This window comes from Streptopelia decaocto (genome assembly GCF_964273445.1).
Source record: "Streptopelia decaocto genome assembly, chromosome: 3".
NCBI lineage: Eukaryota > Metazoa > Chordata > Aves > Columbiformes > Columbidae > Streptopelia > Streptopelia decaocto.
The window spans coordinates 33,194,366-33,216,437 of NC_138656.1; the positions used below are offsets into that span (position 1 = coordinate 33,194,366).

General features: G+C 40.6%; 1 protein-coding gene across 1 annotated transcript in view; it reads right to left on the reverse strand.

Moving 5' to 3' along the window:
* Positions 1-14,878, reverse strand: part of ZFAND3 (zinc finger AN1-type containing 3) — a 140,126-nt gene extending 125,248 nt beyond the window's left edge. Inside the window, exon 1 of the mRNA XM_082048338.1 lies at positions 14,487-14,878. Coding sequence (XP_081904464.1) covers positions 14,487-14,557 — 71 coding nt within the window. The 5' untranslated portion in view covers positions 14,558-14,878. The remainder of the gene's footprint in view (positions 1-14,486) is intronic.
* Between the last annotated feature and the right edge of the window lie 7,194 nt (positions 14,879-22,072).

Consider the following 22,072-nt stretch of genomic DNA (forward strand, 5'->3'; position numbering starts at 1 on the left):
CTAATCTCATCTCTCAGCATCAAACTAATGAGAAATGCAACTAAGTAAACACTATGGATGCTAAATCACAGGGGGGGACAGTTAAGTGTTTAGCTTAATAATCAGACATGCTATCAACAGCAATAAGTCTTGTTTGGAAACAACTTCTGCATAACCAATCTGTTGAGTTAATCGGTGACCCACAAATCTAAGCTCCCAAATTTATCTGGCTCCATCTATATCAGTCCACTTCTGCATTTTAAACATGCAAGTTCTGTTAATTCATACAATTTATTCAAGACAAGCACTAGCTTAGTCTTCTGAACTACATAAAGTCCATTAGCAGGCTGTTTGAAGTAAATTAATGAGGATCTCTCAAATATCTTAAATGTTACTCTCCAATATGCCACCTACTTCCTCAACATCTAAAGTAAAATTGTAGAAAGTATTGGTATTTACCATTCTACAATAGGTACCTTGCTTTGTCATTATACAATTGCACATAAGCAATGAGTTGTGGTTTTTTTTTCCTGAAGAGTGAGAGTTTAAAGTAGTATGTGGAGAAGTTTGCAGTGTCTCCATAATTAACAAGGCAGACCAAATTTTGTGCTGAGCCATTTGACATTTTCCTTATAAATTTATAACTAAAGCCTTTATGCAAGTACAGCAGATCTAAAATTTAATGCCTGGAGGACAGAGAGAATAAGGTCACCCAAAACTGTTATGTTTTATTCTCTGACAAAAATAAAAATACCTAGTTTTTCTTTTCTACTTGTGAGGACTCAGAAGAAAAAGATAACAAGGAAACTAAAGGAATAATCCAGATGTGAATGTGCTCTAACCTCTCCCCTTCCCACCTCCTTCGAAGTTTTGCCACAGCCTAAATTAATTACTGAGTGCAAACATTTGTGATAGCCTTTCTCACATTGTGCCTTGGAAGCTCGCTGTCAGGAGCTCTTATTCCACTGCTGTTCAGGTGAAAAACCCCTAAGTAAGACTGCAATGACTACCAAGGGCAGTGTGGACCAGCTGTACAGATAGCTCACTTTTCTCCACTAAATTAGTACTGGCCACCCAGCCACATGAAATGGGCTGCTGAGAGTGACATTGAGCACATCACAGAGCACAGAACAGCGCTTTCCAGAAAGGGGGCCAGATGGAAAGTTGGGATCAGATCCCCTGTTTCACGCATTGTGCCTTTCTCCCGTTTTGTACAGGACACTTCCCAGGTCTCAGGCAACTGCATTGCAATTACCAGCACAGGAAGAATTTAGCATGCACATTTTGCTTTAAAGTTCAAGGGTTTTAAACATCTAGTGAAAAACAATTCTTCATCCCACATCCTTCACCCTGTGACAGGAGAAGGAAACCTTTACACAGACTGGTATTTTGGATTTTCCATCCTCAGTGATCCAGATTAATGAAAACGCAAACTGTAATCTTCACAGTTGTCATTTTCACAAGGTAGCTTTTACTATTTTGTGTCTAAAGTAGACAGCCTAGATTTATCTACATGAACAAAAGCAAGGGTATCACAGCACTCACAGTAACCATTACGTTGTCTTCATTATTTTCCTATTTTGCAATAACACGGAGAAAATGTGGGAACAAGCCTCAACTACTTATTTTCCTCTACTAATCAAGACTGAAGGGATAAACCCCAATAAATACACCTATTCCACCTAATTCCAACAGTGGGAAATAATTTTATATGTTTCATTTGCACACATGCACGGCAAACAGTAAAGGCTTTTTCATTAGATCAGCTTTTCATGCATTTCTGAAGGTAAACTTGGGTAAAGGTACAGTAACCAAGCACAGAGTGAGCATTAACAGTAGGTAATAAAAATGAGCCCCATAACATTACCTCATCCTGAACTCTCATCCAAACTGTGTAACCTTCTCAGTATACAAGGGAAACAAGCAAGATTTAACTACCTAATCACTCTGACAGGCTGCAGCTGCAAACTGCAACTCTTCCACCTCATTACCTATGTCAAATTAATGTTGAACCCTAAATACAAGCAGGAGTTAAAAGGAGTTTTAAAAATTAAGAAAGTAAGCAGCATTATCAACTGCATTATTCAGTCATCTCTAGTCTCCAGGAAAAATAAAATTAATGTTTCCGTGATTCTGCTTGACTTTGAGCTTTTAATCATACAGCTATGCACCTTCTTCAGCTGCATCCTTTACCACGGAAGGCCCCTTCTGAAAGGAGACCACGCAATCTTCTCCCACTCTCCGCATTCACCAAAGCATCACAGCAGTCTGGGAAATTAAGTGGGAGGTATGAGAAACAAAGCTATCTCCACCTATGAAATTAATGAATAGCAGATATATAAACTCTGAACTTCACATATATTGTTTACTTGCCCCCTTACTTACCAGTACTTTTACTTAACACCTACCCCCTGTAATCAGTAGACAAGCAGATGAAAATGTTGGATCTTTAGCTACACAAGTATCACTTTTCTCAAGTCAATTTATATAGAAGTTTTCATTCCATTACAGGAAGGTAAAATGCTATCTATGTCCCTTCATAAAAAATCTTTACACTTGCCTAATCCAACTAGTATCAAAACAAATTAAAACACATCTGTACCCATCTTCGGATGGCACAAATTGAACTAGAAGCTTATATCTTTCATGGTAAGAATAACACCGCATTCAATGTTCACTACGTTTCATCCTACATGATTTTAGCAGAAACAGTAGTTTTTGAAAAATACCCACAAATAAACAGCTAAAAACAAACATACATAAACATTAAGTGAGCCTGTCTGTCCAGCTAGATGGCAGAAGACATGTATCTTTCATGTCTTACTAGTAGCTTTGTTGCAGCCATGATGACCTAAGGATAGAGGCAAAACTGATTTTAAATACAGAGGTGATATCTAAGTATATATTTGAAAAAGCAGACCAGCTTTCCCCACATACTGAAGAAAAGCACGTGTCTCTGCCTCCACAAGCTGGTCTACTTTTTCCAGACTAGGTACTCAGTTGTGCTACTAAAAATGTAACATCTGCCTTCAGAATTTGTCCTGCATAGATGAGGGACAAGAAAGCTAAGCAGAAGAAAGGAAAGCACTGCTGATTAACCAGCTAGTAATAAATCCCAAGATGAACATCACGTACATCATTTCCCTTACTCTCTTTTCCCACTGCCTTCACAGACACCCAAAGAATACAAGTTTTTGGAGGTACTCTTTGTGTCACAATCTTACTACATAACCTTAAAAAGAGTACAAAACCATTTGGACCACTCTGGTTGAGTGGCTTTAAGTAGTTCTCAAAAACAATTTAAGAAAAAAAAAAAACAAAACAAAAACATCAAGATCACCTCTAATTTTATTGTTATGACATTCATACCAGGAAAAATACTATTACAATAGTGAGTTGTGTTCAAATGGAAAATGTTTATTTTATAGCTGTTTTACCTTGAAAATTAATAAACACACAGGAGCATTTAAAAAAACACGGAGGAGCATTCTGTTCTACAGTACGTCATTAGCTAAGAATCCATGTACATGAGTGCTTCAGAATAAGTCATTTCAGTTTTCATAATTCTGTATCAAAAGTTGCAAAGAAATTACAGTTCTGTGTGTGTGTGTGTGTGTATATTTATAAAAGAAACACCACACACACGGTCAACATTTCCGACCACAACATAAAGACCACTTAAAAGCACTTCTTTATTAAAGTTTGCAACAAACATGTTGCTAACAGAAGTCAAAAACCCACTACTAAATCAGTAAACTGAAATAAATAATAAGGACAGAAATAATGTTAATAAGAAAGCAGCTACATCACTTCCTATCTCAATAGCATCTGGCAGTGTGCTGAGAACCTGATCTGAAGACACACAAAAAAAAGAAACCAAAATTACAGCAACCTCTGAAAGCTGTAGGTTTAAGTTTCTCAAAGCCCTGGTCTATTATAGTTCTGTTTAGTTTGGGTTTCCAATTACAACAGTTTCAAAAGCAACCAGTAATATCGGTTATTTGAATTTCAGATGCACTTCACAGGACATGTCAGCTCAGGCAACTGAATTCTAACCTGTAATGCCACAGTTCTCATTATGCAAGTAAGTGATGGAATTTCCAGTACTTTATTTTGAAAGAATGATGTAACACATCAGTGTAGTTTCCTATGTAACGATATACATGACTGTGTTTTTCTTTTACCTTTTGTATCTGTCTTGACAAGCCACTTCAGCAGGACAGGAAGTGTTAATTATTCACCAGAAAGATTTCTTGTCTTTCCTGAATTAGTCACATGAGAACATTAATAGTCAAAGGAGAGACTGCATCACAGAATAATGGATAATAATGGGGTCCTATCTTCAAGAGAGTGCTGCAAAGCCACCTGAGACTTGCAGATGTGTAATGCAGGCGGTTCTTGCTTTTCTAATTGCATAGCAACTCTTCTGATTGAAAGACACTTCCTCCACCCACCACAAACACTTCCTTTTACATGAGCGCCCATGGAAACAACATGCCAACAGGTCAATATTGTCCTAGAGCAAGTTTGATTTAAAACAAACACCGCTCTCTAAAGGACAGAGGTGGAGAGGCTGTAAAAACTCCTTGCTACCAAGTCTTTCATTCAAGGCTCCTACAGCACAAATTAAACAAAGAGTGATACAAGATTCACTAACGAAGGAAAACATGAAGAGGGAAAAGCAGGGGCTGTCACACAGTGCCTCAGGAGCAGAAGTAATAATAAATGCTTTCCAAACTTAAACGCCAAGTAGAGGACTTTTTTTTAAAAAAGGAACATTCTACCACCCTTATCTTTATGGGTTTACAGTCTCTAAACTCTTGTAATAAATGTAAGATATGGCTAAAAAAATCAGTGTCAGAAGATGTCTGTATATTTAGAACAGAGTACCCAAGGAGGAATGTGCCCAGTGTCCAAAATAAAAACAATTGCTAACAAACTACAGACAAAAGAAGACTGTCCAGCGACATTCAATATTTCAATATCTAACATCTAACTAACTCTGGAAAAGATATATACTCTGAAATAAACATGTCAGAAGTATAACACTCCACGTATTCCACAACACAAGAAGTTACAAGCAACAGAGTTAGTCCACTTCTTCAAATCAAGTGAGGAGTCAATTTGCTCCATCTTAAGTTAATTATTATTTCCCAGGCAAGTTTAACTTCAATTAGTTGGCAATGAAGTATTAATCACAAAGCTCTAATGCCAAGAAAATATATTTGCAATATTTAAATACTATTGTTAATTGCTTTCTTTTGAAAGCTCAAAAATTAGTTAATACCTAGGGAAGTTACTGAGTATATATGGATTAAACCTAAAAGCCATTCAGCAGTTATAGCACAACTCACCGTCCATCCACATACCTGTGCAAAAATAAAATAAAGATTTCAGCTGTCTCAAAGAACTACTTTAAGTCTTCTGAAATGCTAAGCATTTCTAAAAATCAAATTGACATCCTTTCCATATCAATTTTCCAATTAAAAACTGAATAATTATGCTAATATGCTTGCAAATAAAATTGAAGAGAACTTATAATATAGAAACATACAATGTTAAAAATGCTTTCACTGATTTTGTCCTTCACTGTACAGAAGCACACAGTCGAAAGGTGATTCTAAAAATAGAAATTATTAGATTTTTAATTGATCAATATGTTAATAATTCAGTGGAACACTTGAAACCTATCTGCATGAATAAGCAAACATTAGTTAACACATGGACAATTTTAGAAGCCATTATTGTCTATTAGTTCACTGAAGGAGATTACAAAAAAAAAATATAGTAATACTAGGACATTAAACAATGAACAAGCATTACTGCATCCAACAGTAATGCCTCTTCTTGCAAACTGGCATCAGCAATACTTGACCTAAGATTCCCTTTTCTCCAGCTAAAAATGAATTTCACAGAGTAATATTGGATATCTGTTAAATAATATTTCCAAAACAAATAATTGATTTATCAAAAAGCTAGACTCCTTAATATTGAGGTATCTGGGACAAAAATAGCACCTAATCAACAATGAGAAGGACAACACAATTTCCAACAGTGAGGGACTCTTGCTTAATGACACCATTTTACCTGCTGTATATATGCAACTTCCCATGAGACACCTCCAACAACTTATAATTAGAGATCAAAATGCTGCTGTTATGACGACAGGGCTGATCTCAGTCATATTGTGAAGGCCAGTTGTGTTTTAGCAATTAAGTCAATGAGGACACAACTTTGGATTCTGCTTTTCTAGGTGCACAACCAGGCGGTTATCATGGAACTAGTCTGCCTTTTTTTTTTTTTAAACACTGCTTCTAATCAAGCATTGTGATCCTTCCTTTTCCCCCTTCTTTAGGTGCTTAGTAATTAAATAGGACTTCTGCCTTCAAATAAGCAAAATTTAAACATACATATTAGTAAAAAAGGCCCTCAAATTAACTCGCCCAGCATCAGATACTGCATAGACTAAAGAGCTAGAAGCTAAAGACAGTAATCATCAAATAACCTCTTTTTCCCTCAGTTTGTCTGACTGCTTTTTATTTTAGGAAAACTAGTTTTTAGCTCTATTCAATGTTTCTCATTACTTCCGGTCACTCTCTTTAATTTACACCAAACAAACATTGGAAATCCAAACCAGCCAAGGTAAATTTTTTAAAGGACATAATGCCAATGAAAGTAATTTTCAAAATAAATTCCCTTAAACCACTAATAAAAATAATAAGACATTTAGAAACTGAAATTTATCTTCCTCCGATTGACCCACATTGTTCAAGTTCAGAGCATGCATATGGTGGCCAGATTAAACAACAGGAAGTGAACCAGATACCTACGGTTCTTTCATAAATAACGTAGCACAGCAGTCCCAGCTGCCAGGAAGACCCCAAAGAACAGGTTAAACATACAAATCCATCAAAAATTTCCTAATACAACTTCTCTGTAGAGGCAAGCACTGCACTTACCATGATGCTACTGCTCAGATGCTATTAACAGAGAAATTGAACATACGACTGCAAATGTCTTCATTCTTCAGTTCATGGAATATCAAAACTCTTACTGTATTTTCCTGAGTACAGGTAATGAATAACTGACAGTGAATGGAGCAAGGTATTACAATACACTGTTCAGCTTCCAGGTTATAAGATTTCAGAAAAATGTGTTTAAAAAAAAAAAAATGTTTTAAGTTTAAACCCCGCACTCCTTAAGCATATAAAATTCTCACCAGTTCGAAAAAAACACTCAGTCCCTATTATGGAAAAACAGAACAAAACACAAACAAAAAAAAAAAAAACAGTGTTACTCAAAATCTTAGATTAGTAGATAATGGCTGGGTATTTTTGCAGAATCTAAAAATAAGAACCCACTCCTCCTAGATGTTAACATCATCTATAAAGTCTGAAAACATTGATCATGGTCATCCACACAAAGGCTTCATTTTCAGAAAGTGTTTTTCAGAATCACTTTGCATTCGCTGCATATAGTGTCCTCACTGGTATTTTCTTGCGTGGATTTCTCAGTGTCCTGAGAAGATATCTTTCTAATATCTGCAAATACAAATCCAGCATCTAGAGTATTCATTTCATGCTGCAGCTATCACCTGCTTTTTCATTATTTTTTCCAAAACAGAGAAGGAACTTCATGCAAGTGAGCCCTGCCTAAACTGAATAGACAGGAAGGATTTTTGCTATTTGAGCAAAAGAGGAGGGGAAAAGAGGCAGAACACGACAATGTAATTTACCCGCCTAAACTGAATATGAAGTTAACCTCCAAGATCCAAATAAGGGTTTCACAATAACCAACATCAAATACTGCCTGAAAACATTCACGTGACATTTGTGATAACACAAGTAACAGATAATCAGTCAGTCAGTCAAGGCCACATACTTGAAGAGATTGAGGAGAACAGTGGCATTTTAAACTTCAAAGAATGTAAGCAATATTTCACTGAAAAATATATCACATCATCACATCATCATTCCCATCAATTGCCTCTAAAAAAGCCTGTGTCTATTTATATTCACAAACTTCTAATTTAAAATAATTTTAAAACCAAATAATAATCAGCAGAGTATGCTAGTGAAAATATTCAAGTCAAAACCAAACATCTCCAATGAATATATCCACCAAGGATCACCTTTGAAGTTAACGCTTTCCATCACTGATTTCAATACCTTAAAGGAAAGACTGGGTCATGATGCCTCCAACATTTTGAGACTTCAACAGCTCTCCAAGCCCAACATGCACCAACAACATTATCACTTTTGTGGAAGTCTGATGTTGAAGTCATTGCAATTTACCCAGTTAAGAAGAGCAACAGTTATTTCCTTAAAACTGATACCTATTTCTGAGAACCCAAAGCATGCTCCATTAAAAAGCAATACACAAAACACAACTTATCTGTCCTACCATAAAACAGCTGAACATTTTACTAATTAGTGTTATAACAGATATCGCGTAGCACTAACTGTGGGATAATCATTAGCACTGTCCAAATCACAATACCTTCAACTAATCAGTTTACAGAAGACATGAAGAAGGCACATGACAGGAAGATTGTAAGAAACCTGGGAGGTGACCTATACACAATAACTTTTAACTCCAAGCTTCAAAAAGCAGCACACAATCTACTTCTTTCCTTTTAGCCCCACTTTAAGAGCAGTACTTAAAACACTGAATTTCATTCTGACCAACAAGGAAGCTGCAGTTTGACTGAAAGTTGCTGGATACATCTGTCCATAATTAGCCCTGCATCCATCTACAATTAGAAAATATTTCTAAAACATTTTATTTAAACCATCAATTTATTCAAAATCTTTAAGCAAGTGTTTCTTTTCTCAAATTCTAGCTTCACTGAAAAAGTGAACAGACATTTTTAACCAAGCAGGCCTATTTTTGGTTCTTCTTAAACGAAACACCCTCATACACCAGCTGCTCGAATTTATTCACTCCTTACAACTATCACACAGCCAGATGCAAAGAAACAAAATCAATTACTTTTTTTTTTTTCATAAGGAGAATGGTCAAATTATGGAACTACTTGCTGCAGGACGTTGTGAGGGTCAAGAGTATATAGGGATTCATAAAAGTCATTATGCAAATTCATACAAAAATAGGCAAGACCTACTAAGCCATAAATCTATAAAACAGAGGACAACCTTCTGTTAGACTGCCAGAAGCAAAGGAGGAATATCAAGATAAGCATCACTGCATGCTTGCTCTGTCCTTATGCTTATTCCCTCAGCATCACTTATCACCCAAATCAGAAACAGGGCTGGATGCATCTTTGGTCTGATCCAGAACAACTGTTTTTCATTAAATAAGAAAATCGCCTTTCTGTTTTGGCTATTCTATTAAGTACTGAAAAAGAAAGCACTGTTTTCACATGCCTAGAAAACAGCTTATTACAGTTAAAGTATTAAATCCAGTTCATCTGCTTTTACTTCGAGTGCAAATAACCCCTGTTCCTAAAGGTAAGCTTCTGCAGCAAATAGCTCTGATCCAAAATGTGGTACCTTGCAACTGCATAAAAAAGGTGAAAAAAACTTTTTACTTTACTTGAGATGCTTTTCAAGTTGTATTAAGACTGAGAGAAATCACAAGAGCCTCACAATTTATCATTCTTTATCTTGCATATTCTTGTTCAAGCAGGGAACATGACAAAGTCCAATTCCACACACCTCCCTCCTCTGTCCTCAGATAGAAGCTTCTCTATGTCTCATAATTCTCAATATATTCTAAAAATTAACATCCAAGCAAAGAATTTCGGTGTCTCTCCAATACCTGTTATCATCCTCTGTGGCACTTCTTAGGAAAACTTGTAAATAAATCAATTCCTGAGACTCTTTGTTTCTGTCAGTGAAATAATGTTCCCTTCTAACATCTATTATGAGATTAGAAAGTATTAATTAAAAGGACATTCACTGGGAGTTCATACGGAATGAACACCTGTAATCACCAAAAAAAGGAAGGAAAAGACTAGCCAGAAATTCGGCTTTGTAACGGCATATATATATATATATATATATATATATATATATATATATATATACAGTCATTATTTGTTTAGAAGCTAAAAGCAAGCTTTGGTGAGATACAGTCACAAACTAATCATGCTTATGTTAAATGATTCACCATTTGATCAAGTGTTTAGTTTTAGTAAACAAAATTGAGAAAAGAGCCAGCTTGGCATAGCAGGGACCTGATGATCCATAAGCGACTGGAAAATCCAGACTCAGAAATAAATTCTGGATTGGGCCTGGACAGAATGCTTGGGGCACAATGTCTCATCACACATATGATGCATGCAGTGTCAGAGAAAGGCAGAACAAATGGTAACATCCTGCAAAAACCCTGCTGGCATGTTCTCAAACAATATTGCCATCAGTTTTAGCTGACTACAGTACCTTACAGTTGCCAGAAATAAGATGAGATGAAACTAATCATACTGTGTTTTCAATCAACTTCCTGCTGGCTGCCACCATTTCAAGAATGGAATTCATTTGTTTTGTGTCCATTAACATATTTCTTTCTTTTCTGGTTCTAGGGCACTGAATGCAATGGTATGATATCAGTCTGGACCATAAGAAAAATAAGGAGCAGTCAGTACAATACAAATAGAATTGTAAAAGGATTATCCTCTCTGACATACATTCACAGTATATGCTTCTACCAGCCAAGGAGTATTTTGGCTTATAAATCTCATCTATGCATATAACCACTTTAATAGTAAAAGCCCCAGTCCTTTGATGAGTTATACGCAAGTGAAACCTTTGTGGAGTCCTTTAAAAGCCAATGGGGAACTGCCAACATGTAGTTCATTAAAGGAATATGCCTCATCTCTAATAAGCAAAATGGCTTAACTGGAATATATATAGTAATATTTTCATGTATTTATTAACTTAGAGCTGAAGATTTCATATAATTCCATAAAGCGAAACAGGTTTCTGAAATCCACAAATCTAAGAAAAGAAAACAAAACAAAACAAAAACACAACACACCAAACATTACATGGTCTGTCAATCAGAAAAAGAACAAAATTTTTTCCAGATCATAAGAATGAGAAGCACAGCATAGATTCTACATGAAGTAACCTAAAATAACAGCTTGAATATTGCACCCTTTCCAACCTTTGTACACTAAAACTATTCCAATAAAAAGCAAGATAGCTGCAATGGACTGAAGTTTAAGATATAAAAATAGGTAGAAAGGGGAGCAAAATATTTCCAAACAGTAAGTCGTGTGAATTTTTCATTAAAAAAATTACTACAGATGAGGTTTCCCCACAGAGATTATCTGGGTAACTGAAATGATTTTGTAAAAAATACATATCTTGTCAGCGCTCCATCTGAACTTTACATGAGCATAAATGACAAACTGGACATTCTAAGAAGAAGGGCAAGTCTGCAGAAGATTTAAGTATGGATTCCATGATCTTCAACAAAAGGTAAGCAAACGTTAGCTGTTGACCTTAAGCAAATGCTTAAGAAGTTCTGAACACTCTCACTCAAGTCCCTTCTTTCAGCTGTTCATTTTTTAGTCTCTTAGATCTTGGAACATCAAGATGTTAGCAGTTTTCCAGTCACTAGAGATTCTTGAAACCTACAGGGTCTGAATTCCTAATACAAATCCAAGCATTTTAAAAGAAGAATCCCTCCAACTTTAATGCAATAGTACATACTAGTCTTCTCCTGTAATCTCTTTGCATGCCACGACTATCAACGCACACCTCAGGAGCTCCTTGTATCAACTGTTCACAAATAGGCAAGTTTTAGCCCAGAGACACACAGTTTACTTCATTTTTAATGCTTCTTTCAGTGTTTTCCTTAATGTTTCCTATCTTTGTGGATTATTGCAGAAAGTGTACATCCTACTGCAAACAGTCCTGGCTAAGTATTACATAAAGTCAATTAAAAAAAAAAAAAATCACCACCTTTTATACTTGGCATACCTTCTATACCATATTGTTTGACCCATTGACACCGAATTGTTCTGCTACCTACATAGTACAGGCTCACTGAAGAACAACCACGAAAGCATTCTCGAACACTGGACTGATAGGGACCAAGAAACAGAAAGTAATACTATTCCTCTACATTATTTACAAATTTCATGGAAACCACTACATTAAATCACCAGTTTCAGAACTTTTCATAGCCTTAAATGTCCTGCAGATAATGGGCAATTATGGCCCTGTTATTCCAATATGTGACTTGACAGACATATAAAAGTAACACAAAAGTCACAGATAAGACTCACCCTGATAATAACCCTAGCTGGCAGCTAGAACAGCGGAATTCCAACTTCAGATGCATATAAGTCTTTCTGCTATGATGATTTACTTTCTTCAGAAAGCTGGTATAAAACTATGACCCCTTAAATACTCTTGCCAATGCAACTTCACTAGAAGGGCACGTCTACACAGATTTACCAGCTAGCCTTTTCAACCACTAGCAAGGCCTAGGTAAATAACGACAAGACACTTAGGTGTCTTCAGGACTGAAAAGTACAACAAATCATCAAACTATGGAAGCCGACAGCACAGTTTTGGTTTTTGTTGGGTTTTGTTTGGTTTGCCACTGTGTGTTGAAATGTACCTGACATCCACTTGAAGAAAGTGAAAAACAGATTAATTTATTCACTGTACTGGTAGAGAAAAGGAGCTTTTTTCACAGTGTTGTTTTTCAAAAATATCTTACAAGAAACACTACTGAATGGATGACACCCTGAGGAAAAAGAGGAAAAAATAAAACAAACAACCTCACACTTGGATAGCTGCTTGTGCAAAGGAAACAGATGTTAAAAAACAAAACAAAAAACAAACCCAAACTTTAAAGGCAATGGGTTTTCTCGAAAACCTCCTCCCTCCATTAAGCAGATCCTTGAACACGAAGCACCAGATTTTCTTCTCATTATCACAACACACTGAACTAGCCAAGAAGTTCAGCCCAACAAAAAAGTTCACTTCCAACTTTCTGCAACTCTTTCACATCAGTATCATGTTACAGAAGTCAGTATGCTACATTGGAGATAGCAGCAACTTGCTTTCCTCTACCTTACAGAAAACATCAGGCTCAAATATGGGAGCCTAGCAAAACAAAAATAAACAAAATTTTACTGTATATTTATAATCTGTCTTGCAAGATCACTCCCAGCAGGGTAATGGCATTTGTTGAAGTTCAGGCTTCTGTCATAACTCAAAATGGGATTTCACTTAAAATCCTGCCAATCCAATAAACCAACCAAATGTACAGGGACATCACTAAATCACTCTCATTGCATCTCTTTCCTCTCAGCCCCCACGCCCCCAGAGTACCTTAAATTGTATGACATAAATCCCAAGAACGTACAGTCACAGACAAGTGTAAATCTCAGGTGGGCCCTCAAAAGTCTATTTAGTCACATATTCTTTGAACTTTCCATAAATAAGAACATTAGGGACTAATGTTTCTGTGACATTCATTAAAGGCACTTCATGATCATGCATATCTGCCAGTATACCACCTGCCATGATATATCTGATTTAAAAAAAAAAAAAATCATTGAATGGAACATCTTCAACACGCATGACCCTAGAGGTGAGAGGAGTTCAGCAAGGAAGAGGCTTACTTTTTTTCACCTTTGGCAAACAAGAATGACCTTACTTCCTTCTTTCTAAAAGAGGATCAGCCAACAGCTAACAAAGACCTTATCTATTATGAACCTCCCTGCCTTTGTAAGTTGGATAAAAAGGTTTATTTTTTGTCCTTAGCCTTTTTCCTCCATTAGTTATCCTGCCCTGAGCCGCACCAACATAAGTCAGATCTCCCCATTCCCGGGCGCAGGGCAGTGATGTGTCGGGCACCGCACTCCAGGACGCTAAGCCGAGCAGCCAGGGGCCCACATTACTCATCTGCGCCCATGAGGAGCTAAAGGCAGGCCCCGGAGCGCGGCCGGCAGCCCCAGAGGATAGGCAGCCGCTCCAGGAGACCTGCGTGCCTGGGGAAGCGAGCAGGCCTCCCCCCGCGGAGCTGCCGGGAAGGCCGCCGCCGAGCTGCCCGAGCGGCGGGGGAGGCCGCGGGGTCACCGCCCGCGGCCAGGCCGGCCCCCCGGCGCCCGGGGGCAACGTAGTCACCTCCCCCCCGGCTCAGCCGCTGCCTCTAAGCCAGGAGCCGCCGCCACCCTCTCCCGGGCCCCCCGGGATGCGGCACACCCCGCCACACGCCTGGAGGCAGGGGGACACCCCTCTCCCCCAGCGGGCACCCCCTGCGGCCCGCCCGGCAGGGGCCAGCGGCCGCCCCCGCCCCGGGGCGAGCTGCGGGCTCGGCTCCCATGACAGGCCCGAGCCCAGGGCTACGATCTGGCCTGGCGCCCCAGCCGGCCAGTCCGCCAGGCCAGGCCCAGGCCCTGCCCCTGCCCGGCCCTGGCCCCCCGCCGCCTCGCCCTTCGCCTCGCCGCCCGCCCCCCTCCCCGCGCCGGGCCAGGCCCGGCCGGCTCCAGCCCAACCCCCTACTCGCCCGCGGGTCTCACTTACCCCCAGAAGCCGCAGGGGCAGCGCGGTGGCAGGCTGGGCGCCTTGCTGCGCTCGCTGCCGGCGTCTCCCATGGCGGGGCCGGTGAGCGGGGCGGCGGCAGCGGCGGGCGGGGGGGCACGGGGCTCCCAGCCGGGATTCCAGGCCGGTCAGCTGGAGCCGGGCGCGACCACTGGGGAGGCGGTGAAGGGGAAGGTGCGGGAGGGGGACGGCCGCGCCCTACCAGCCAGGCCCGCAGGGGAGTGGGGACGCGGCGCGCAGGTCTCTGCGGCGGCCCCTCCCGCCCGCCGGTTTCTGTGACGACCTCGCTATCGCAGCGGGGCGCGCCCGCCCTCCCCCGCCGCTCGGCCCCTGACTCAACAATGCGTTCCCCCCTCCGGCGGCGTGCCTCCCCCTGTCCTAAACGGGATGGTTTCGCCAATCCACTGGATTAGCTGGGAGTGGTATCTACCATAGCCCATCCCCGGGGGAAGTTGGGTTAGATCGGGGGCGAGAACTAGGAGAGACGCAAATTTGGAAGGCACCCATAAACTCGAGAAGGCAATTAATTTCTCTGTGAGGAGGCTTAAAGGGGCTGAGGCCTGCAGAGCTACCCGGAGCTGCCGCCTTCTTTTGCCTCTACCTACATGTTAGGCACATAGTGGTACGGCCAGGGGAGACCGGCGGGGTGGGGGTGCCGGTGCTGGTCGCGCATGCGCGGAGGGTCTTCGACACGGAAGTTGGTCGGTGGCGAACGGGTCCCCGGGGGCCGCCTCCGTGCAGCCCTGGGTGGGGGGGCCGGGCGGGCCCGCACCCTCCAGCCTCCCGGGCCAGGACCTGTCCGAGCCGCCGGGCCCCAGGCTCTCGACCGGGAGCTGCCAACCCGGTGTGTCGGGAGGTGGGCGGCCTGTGCGCACTCCGGGTCTCTCGCGGGCGGGTGGCCGCGGACCGGGCCTTGTTCTCTGTGAATCCCATTTTCCGTGCCAGGCCTGCACGCTGCGAGCTGGGGGGGAAGGCTTGGAGGCCAGGGAGGGGTCAGAGGGCGACGGTCCGTCTTGTTCCTGCTAATTCTGTAGTCCTCGGGTTCCCTCCAAATAATCTTGGCCCTCGTGTTTTGACCCCAGAGAAGGGGACTTACCAGTGGTCAGGTACGGCAAGTAGGGACTGTACAGCGGGCACAGTGCACAGGCGATCACCGGCCGTGCCCTTTGAGGGACGGGAAAGGAGAGGGGAGTTTCCAGCATCTGGACTTGAGGGCTGAGTAATGGGGATTGTACTTGGGTTTAACAAACGCCCTTGAGCAAGTTACAGTCTTTTACTTACTGTACTTTGGTTTTATCTGTGAAGTGAAAATATTGCTGACCTCCTGCTGGAAGTTGCGTTTTGATCTGAGTGAAAAATGCTATGTGGAAAAATACTGGTGTGGCAATAATGGAAGTGGAATTTTGATACATTCCTGAGGTGCTGTTACCCATCTCATACTTTCTGCTTTGCACTTAAAGCTGAGGTTATTTAACATTGAAAATAATAAACATCCCTAACAAAGTCCAGAGTATGTAGGTCTTTGTGAACAACTAATTAATCCTGCCAACGACCTTTTGACTTGAATATTAACCTTAAGAATTTTATATCAAATTGGTTCATGACAGGAAAAAGTAGCAGCAAAATACATATGCACACATGTTTAAAACTTTTTATTAAAAAGCTGGAATCTAAGTAATGTAAGCAGACTTATTTTGAAGAGATTGATTTGTGACTGACCTTACTAATAATGGTTGTTTTATCAAACCATTGAGGCTGGGGTTACCTGTCTCCCTCTTGATGCATTACCTGGCTCCGTCTTGAAGCGGGCCATTAGTGCTTCAGGAGCTCAAACAGTCACTGCTCTTCCTCAGCAGTGACTTTGAATGCCAGAAGGTAAGAGTGTAAGAGTGACATGGTATGATGGGTGAAGACGGGACATGTGTTGAGAGTTTCCATTGACAGATTAACTGGTCCAATTGCCAGCCCTCTTTAAAGTGTGGCTGCACACCAGCCTGTGCACTGGAGCAGGAGACTTTCTTCTTGGCACAGCCTGGCCGCTGAGGCAACTCTGCCAAGCACACCCAGAGAACGGAGAACTTGAACAAAATAGCCCCAGCCTCATTAACTCAGCCCTTTAAGCCAGTAAGTCAGCTGAAAATTAAAATTGTCTCTTATGTGCTGTCTACCTGTCCTACTATCAGAGGCTGTAAATTCCCCTCAGATAACGAGCACATGTTGGCATTTTAAAGATTATTTGATTGTTTGTATGTCCGTATTTGATATTAAAGTGAGCTCATGTTGTGTTAGCTTTCAAGAATTACAAATCTCATGGAGGAGCATTCTCTCTGCTCAGTGCTCATGTCATTTCAAATAAATCTTACTTGATTTTGTGAAGTTATGTTGGGATAATGGCAAAATTCTAGTTTTATGAGCAGTTCAGGTTTTTAAAAACCCTACAGTGCTGTCATAATGCACTCCAAATTTAAATGTAAGAAAAACATGAGTTTAGGGATAATGTTATTACATGAAACAAACAGACATTAAGCAATATGATGATGAAGACACCTGAACCACTATAACTCTGCTACTACTAATGCCCTAAGGAGAAATAATCTGAAAGGGAAAAAAATCTTTAGGATTATAGTACAGTTGAATACTATTGGACAGAGAAGAGGGAGTGTGTGTACTTTGATGCTGTCGTGACATATGTTTATAGTAATATGTTTGGCCTTTTTTTCAAAGTACGACTTTTGCAACACTTTTTAATAATTGCTGTATTTCCTACTTTGTTTAAACAACACAACATTTAACTTACTGATGTATCAATTCAGCGTTGCTTCCTGAAAATTTACTGTGTTGATCTTAATCTATACCTGCTTTTCTAAAGTTTTTAATGTTTTGATTTGTGTCATGTTTCTTCTCATCGTATCCATCCATTTGCAACCACCAGAAAGTGTCCTTTTGTAGTGCAATGTGGCAGCAAGGGGAAGTACTGCTGTGCGATGCTTCTGTGCATACTGACAGGGAGAAAACTGTTTCAGCTGATCTAAAATTATCGCCGTCATGAACAGGGCATCGTGACCTCCGTTCAGTGTGTGGGCTCTTCATCCAACAGATCTGCTGTTGAGCCAGGCCTCTGACTCCTTGAGAAGTTTTGGTACTGACTGACATTTTCTCTAGATTTTTTCATCCAGAGAGTCCATGTCCTGGATGCTTTCTAAACTGATGTGGAAACATCCAGAAACAAATGGATAAACAGCCCTTAGAAAGCATATGTATTAGTATTAGTATTAGTATTAGTATTAGTATTAGTATTAGTATTAGTATTAGTATTAGTTGGGTAGGGCTGGGAATATTAACATGCATAAAGTCATCATGTGGTACAGATCTAGCAAAGCATTTTTCAACCTTAGGAAGCAAATGTGTGTTGTAAACATGCATCGAGGTGGGGAGAAAACTACTTAATAGTAGGAAAGTAACTTAACAAACAGTGATGTCAGAAGATGACTAGTGAGCAACAGTTTAACTACATGACAACAGAAACAGCTGATGTAATTTTACTTCTGCATATCCAAATGCATGAAATGGATGGGGAAAGTGGTAATCCTTCTTAACGAGACTCTAGTGACCCTGTGACTCTTCTCCAGGCATCTTTTTGCAGGTAAATCAGAGAGAATGCAGAGAAGAACAATCAAAATACAGCCTGAGGACACTGAAATACTTCACAAATTTAATGTTTACTGTTTGGCCAGGGAACTACTACATTTGTGGAGAGATCATAACCATACATTCATGTTTAAAATTATAAACAAAAATTGAAGGTATTTGCTAGCAGGACACATGGGGTTTAGTAAAAGATGTAAAAGAGATGCCTTTAAGGGGAGAAATGCTTAGGACATATGATGAAGCCTGATTTTTACCTCTCACTGATGTGGGTCTGGCTTATTCTCAGCAGGGCCCTGTTACAGGATTAAATGAGATAACAGACCTTACAGGATCAGGAGGTAAAGCTCCACCAGATATAGAAGCAATTAAATACCGTTTTTCTCAAGTGCTCCCTTTTTTTCAGATATACTAGAAAAGGTTGTACCTGTATATAATCAGAACATTTGGGGGTTGTTTATTTTAGTATAAACACGATTGCCCAATTGAGACATGTGCACAGCTCGTAAAGTGGAGCAGGTGGAGAATGTCACAAGTATTGTACATCTTCCTTCTCATCTTGAGATATAAATTACCATAAAATGATAAAAGTGACTCATGTGGTGCCAATCTGTTAGAGAGACTCTTGAACTGATTGAAATAATCACCACCTTTTATTCCTTTCCAGTAGGCAGATATTCTTAGTGAAATCTTCTCTTTTGGAAGTTCATTTTTGTTAAACCCTGTATTGAGGCTGAAAAATAAAATGAGCATGTGGGAAAGGGCAGTAGAGAGGACATGTCTGAGCTATAGTCATAGGTAACGATAAAGGTGAACAATTAGGATGTTCCGCTAGATCCTGGGGCATAGGCTGCAGACCATGAAGACATTAACCTGCAGCAAGTCAACAACACAGAAGTGACGCTGAAAAAGGTGACTGAACCATTCCTAAGACTGGCTGAATCAGGACCAAGGCTGCCAGGTTTTCAAATTCCTGCTCTTCAATGGGTAGTTCATCTCATTTTCTACATTTGAAAAACAAACCTTGTTTTTTGTGTGCACTTGGCATAGAAGGGTGTGATCCAGCTGAATGCCACAAGATTTGCTTATTCATTTAGTTTTAAGTTGGGTGTCGGTGCAAGCAGTCTGAAGAGACAACTGCCCACACCTTAGCCTCCAGCTTGGGCCTCAGTGAATCTGACTCTGGTTTTCTTTGGTGCTTGAAGGAAGTCTTCAGATTAAAGAAAGCAAGCTGACTTCATCTTGGCTCTCAACATTGGTTGTGTTGACAATGAAAAAAAAAACAAAACAAATATATCCAGCCATGAATTCTAAACTTATGAGTCATGTAGATTAGAAGATTTTAATAACTGTGATTTTTAAAACATAAAACATAAGTTTGAAAACTAAAGGACAAGTTTAAATAGTTAGAGCATTGAATCTGGAGTCAGGACTTTGACATTCTTCTAGTTATTTTAAGTCTCTGTGCCTCAGTTTCTTTTTCTGAAATGGAAACAATCTTATGGGCAGTCTGATAAATGAATTTTTATTGGATGGCATTTTTAGCAAGGAGAACTTGCTGTTGTCATTATTCCTGTGACTAAGAGAGTGCCATTTTTATGCAATTACTGGCTGGATGGGAGGTCCAAGGTGGAAGAGAAAATTCTTTAACACAGCCAGTTGCAATTTGCATGGATATGACTAACCCAGAGGCAATTATTATTAATAATACTTTTATTTATTTCACACATGTATGACTTCCGCTTCCTGCCTATTATGTAACCTAGGGCACTTTGAGAAAAGCACAAAGGCAAAAAATGGAGTGCAATCAAACAAACATTCTAGGATAGTCTAAAAATGTCAGTTATAAACTTAAGAAAAAAAAATCAAAACATTAGGCATGATTTAAAAAAAGGAGAGGATGCCTAGAAAACAAAAGTGGGTAGTGACCCCACATAGATGTGACAGTGGCTAATAGTGAAATTGCTCTCAGAAAAAGAAACCTGCAGGTGTTCTATATAAGCTGAGACTTTTATTATTATTATAAACCATGAGACTTATGAATGTGTAACGATGATCACATTGTGCCAGGCATTCCTGATGCTGGGTAGCAGACTCAGCAAAGACCATTCTTAGCCTTTGAAAGATCTTCTTAGCAAATGATCTCCAAGCATTGTTACAATTCTACCAGGAGGAAAGCAGCCTTGGAAAGTGAAACAAGCTGCCCAGGATCACAGAAGAAGGTGTCTGCAGATCTAGTAATAGCATTCACATTGCTCAACTCCCAGTATAGCAACCGGTGCAGAGTCTGTGCTCTCTTGCAGAGCTCACGCTTTGAGTGCTTCTTTAGTAACCCCCAAGACCTGCTCCCTCTGCCCCAGAGTCCAGCTGCACTTAACAGTGGTGTCCCAAATCATCTTTGCTGCAACTACTGGGTTTAAAAATTAAACGGATAAAGAGAAATAAAGCACTATATATCCTTCCATTTGAAAAAAAGAGTTTAGGCCAAAAGACTGTAGTTAAATGAAGGAGTAGAAGATCAGTGATACTTATGTATTTCCTCTGTTTTCTTACCTGTCTTTTCTTCATCATTTTCATAATGCCTAGTGCAGAGGGACCTTGTCTGCACCTAGGTCTTCTGGGTCTTACTTCAACACAGATAAACAAGCATAATAAAACTCTCATCTTGTATAAATATAAAACAGTCCATCCTTCATTAGACAGGAAGTTGCCTGCCCTGGCAATCTGTTTGAATATAAGCTATTTCTGCTCTTTCCTCAGCTGTTACGAACATGTCAGACTGAGGACTCAACAGCTGAACATATTTCCAGGCACCTCAGTAGGTTTATCAATTCTCTGACTTCTGACCTGATGTTTCTGAGCACGGCTGAGATGAGCAGTAATTCCCTCATAAATGCTCCACTGTCAGGGAGGCTTAATTGCTTGGCAGCATGAGAAAGTGTTCAGTAGTTCAATGACAAAAGGTCTTAAGAGAATGTGAAATGGGACCCTTCAGTTCTCCCTTCCTGCCCCTGCCTCCTCACCTCCATAATGTATTCAACATTTAGTTTTTTCAGGGCTGTGGCACCACCGTTAGCTGAGAGAACCCTGATCTTGCCCTTTATGGTATCCATGTGATCACAGCAAGATCGGGAGCTAGAAGTCAGAAGTGCAGCCCGGGTAATTTTGTAAACAGCAGCAGCACCAATTTCTTTTACAGCAAGTAAAAAAAGAAAAAGACATTGCCGCTGGAAATGAAGAGCATACAGAGCAGCTGTTTCAAATTTGTCTGACACTGTTATAAAACAAGTTTGAAGTGTTAACAGTTGTACCCATGGCACAGTTTCCCCTACTGTGTGCACACTGACGGCTTTGCTTTATGCCATATGACTGAGCTGCCACGTTTGTGCTCAGTTTCTTTGCCTTTCAGATCAGCTCTTCTGAGAAGCATTTCCCCAGCTGTTGGCTACAAATGGCTGGGCAGACTCAGGGTGGACTTCCAGGCTGGTGGGCAGGGATGCTGTGCAGTCAGCCACAACTGTCAGACCACACAGGAGCATCTGCTGGGCTGACCAGTGCTTGCTGTGGTCCTCGAACCTGCTGCCCTACCCTATTAAATCTGTGTTGCATTTTGACCCCAGGCTGGGAGCCACCCCTCCAGCTTGCCAGAGAGCCACGGTGTTTCCCACCCTGCCTGTTGCATTGAGGTGATGGCAGGATACAAGGAAGAAAGAGTGGAGGAGGTAGTGACCCTGAGCATCTAGGTCCTCCCCAGGCTAGGGCAGCAGCCACCGGCCTTGGGCAAAGGCTGAAGAGGGAAGAAGAGAAGGCAAGTTGCTGAGGGGCTGCTGGAGAGTCCCATCCTGCCTCCTGCAGTAGCATATCCACGGGGGCATGCTCTGCTCTCCTCTCCCTAGGCTGGAAACACTGTGATCTGAAGGAGT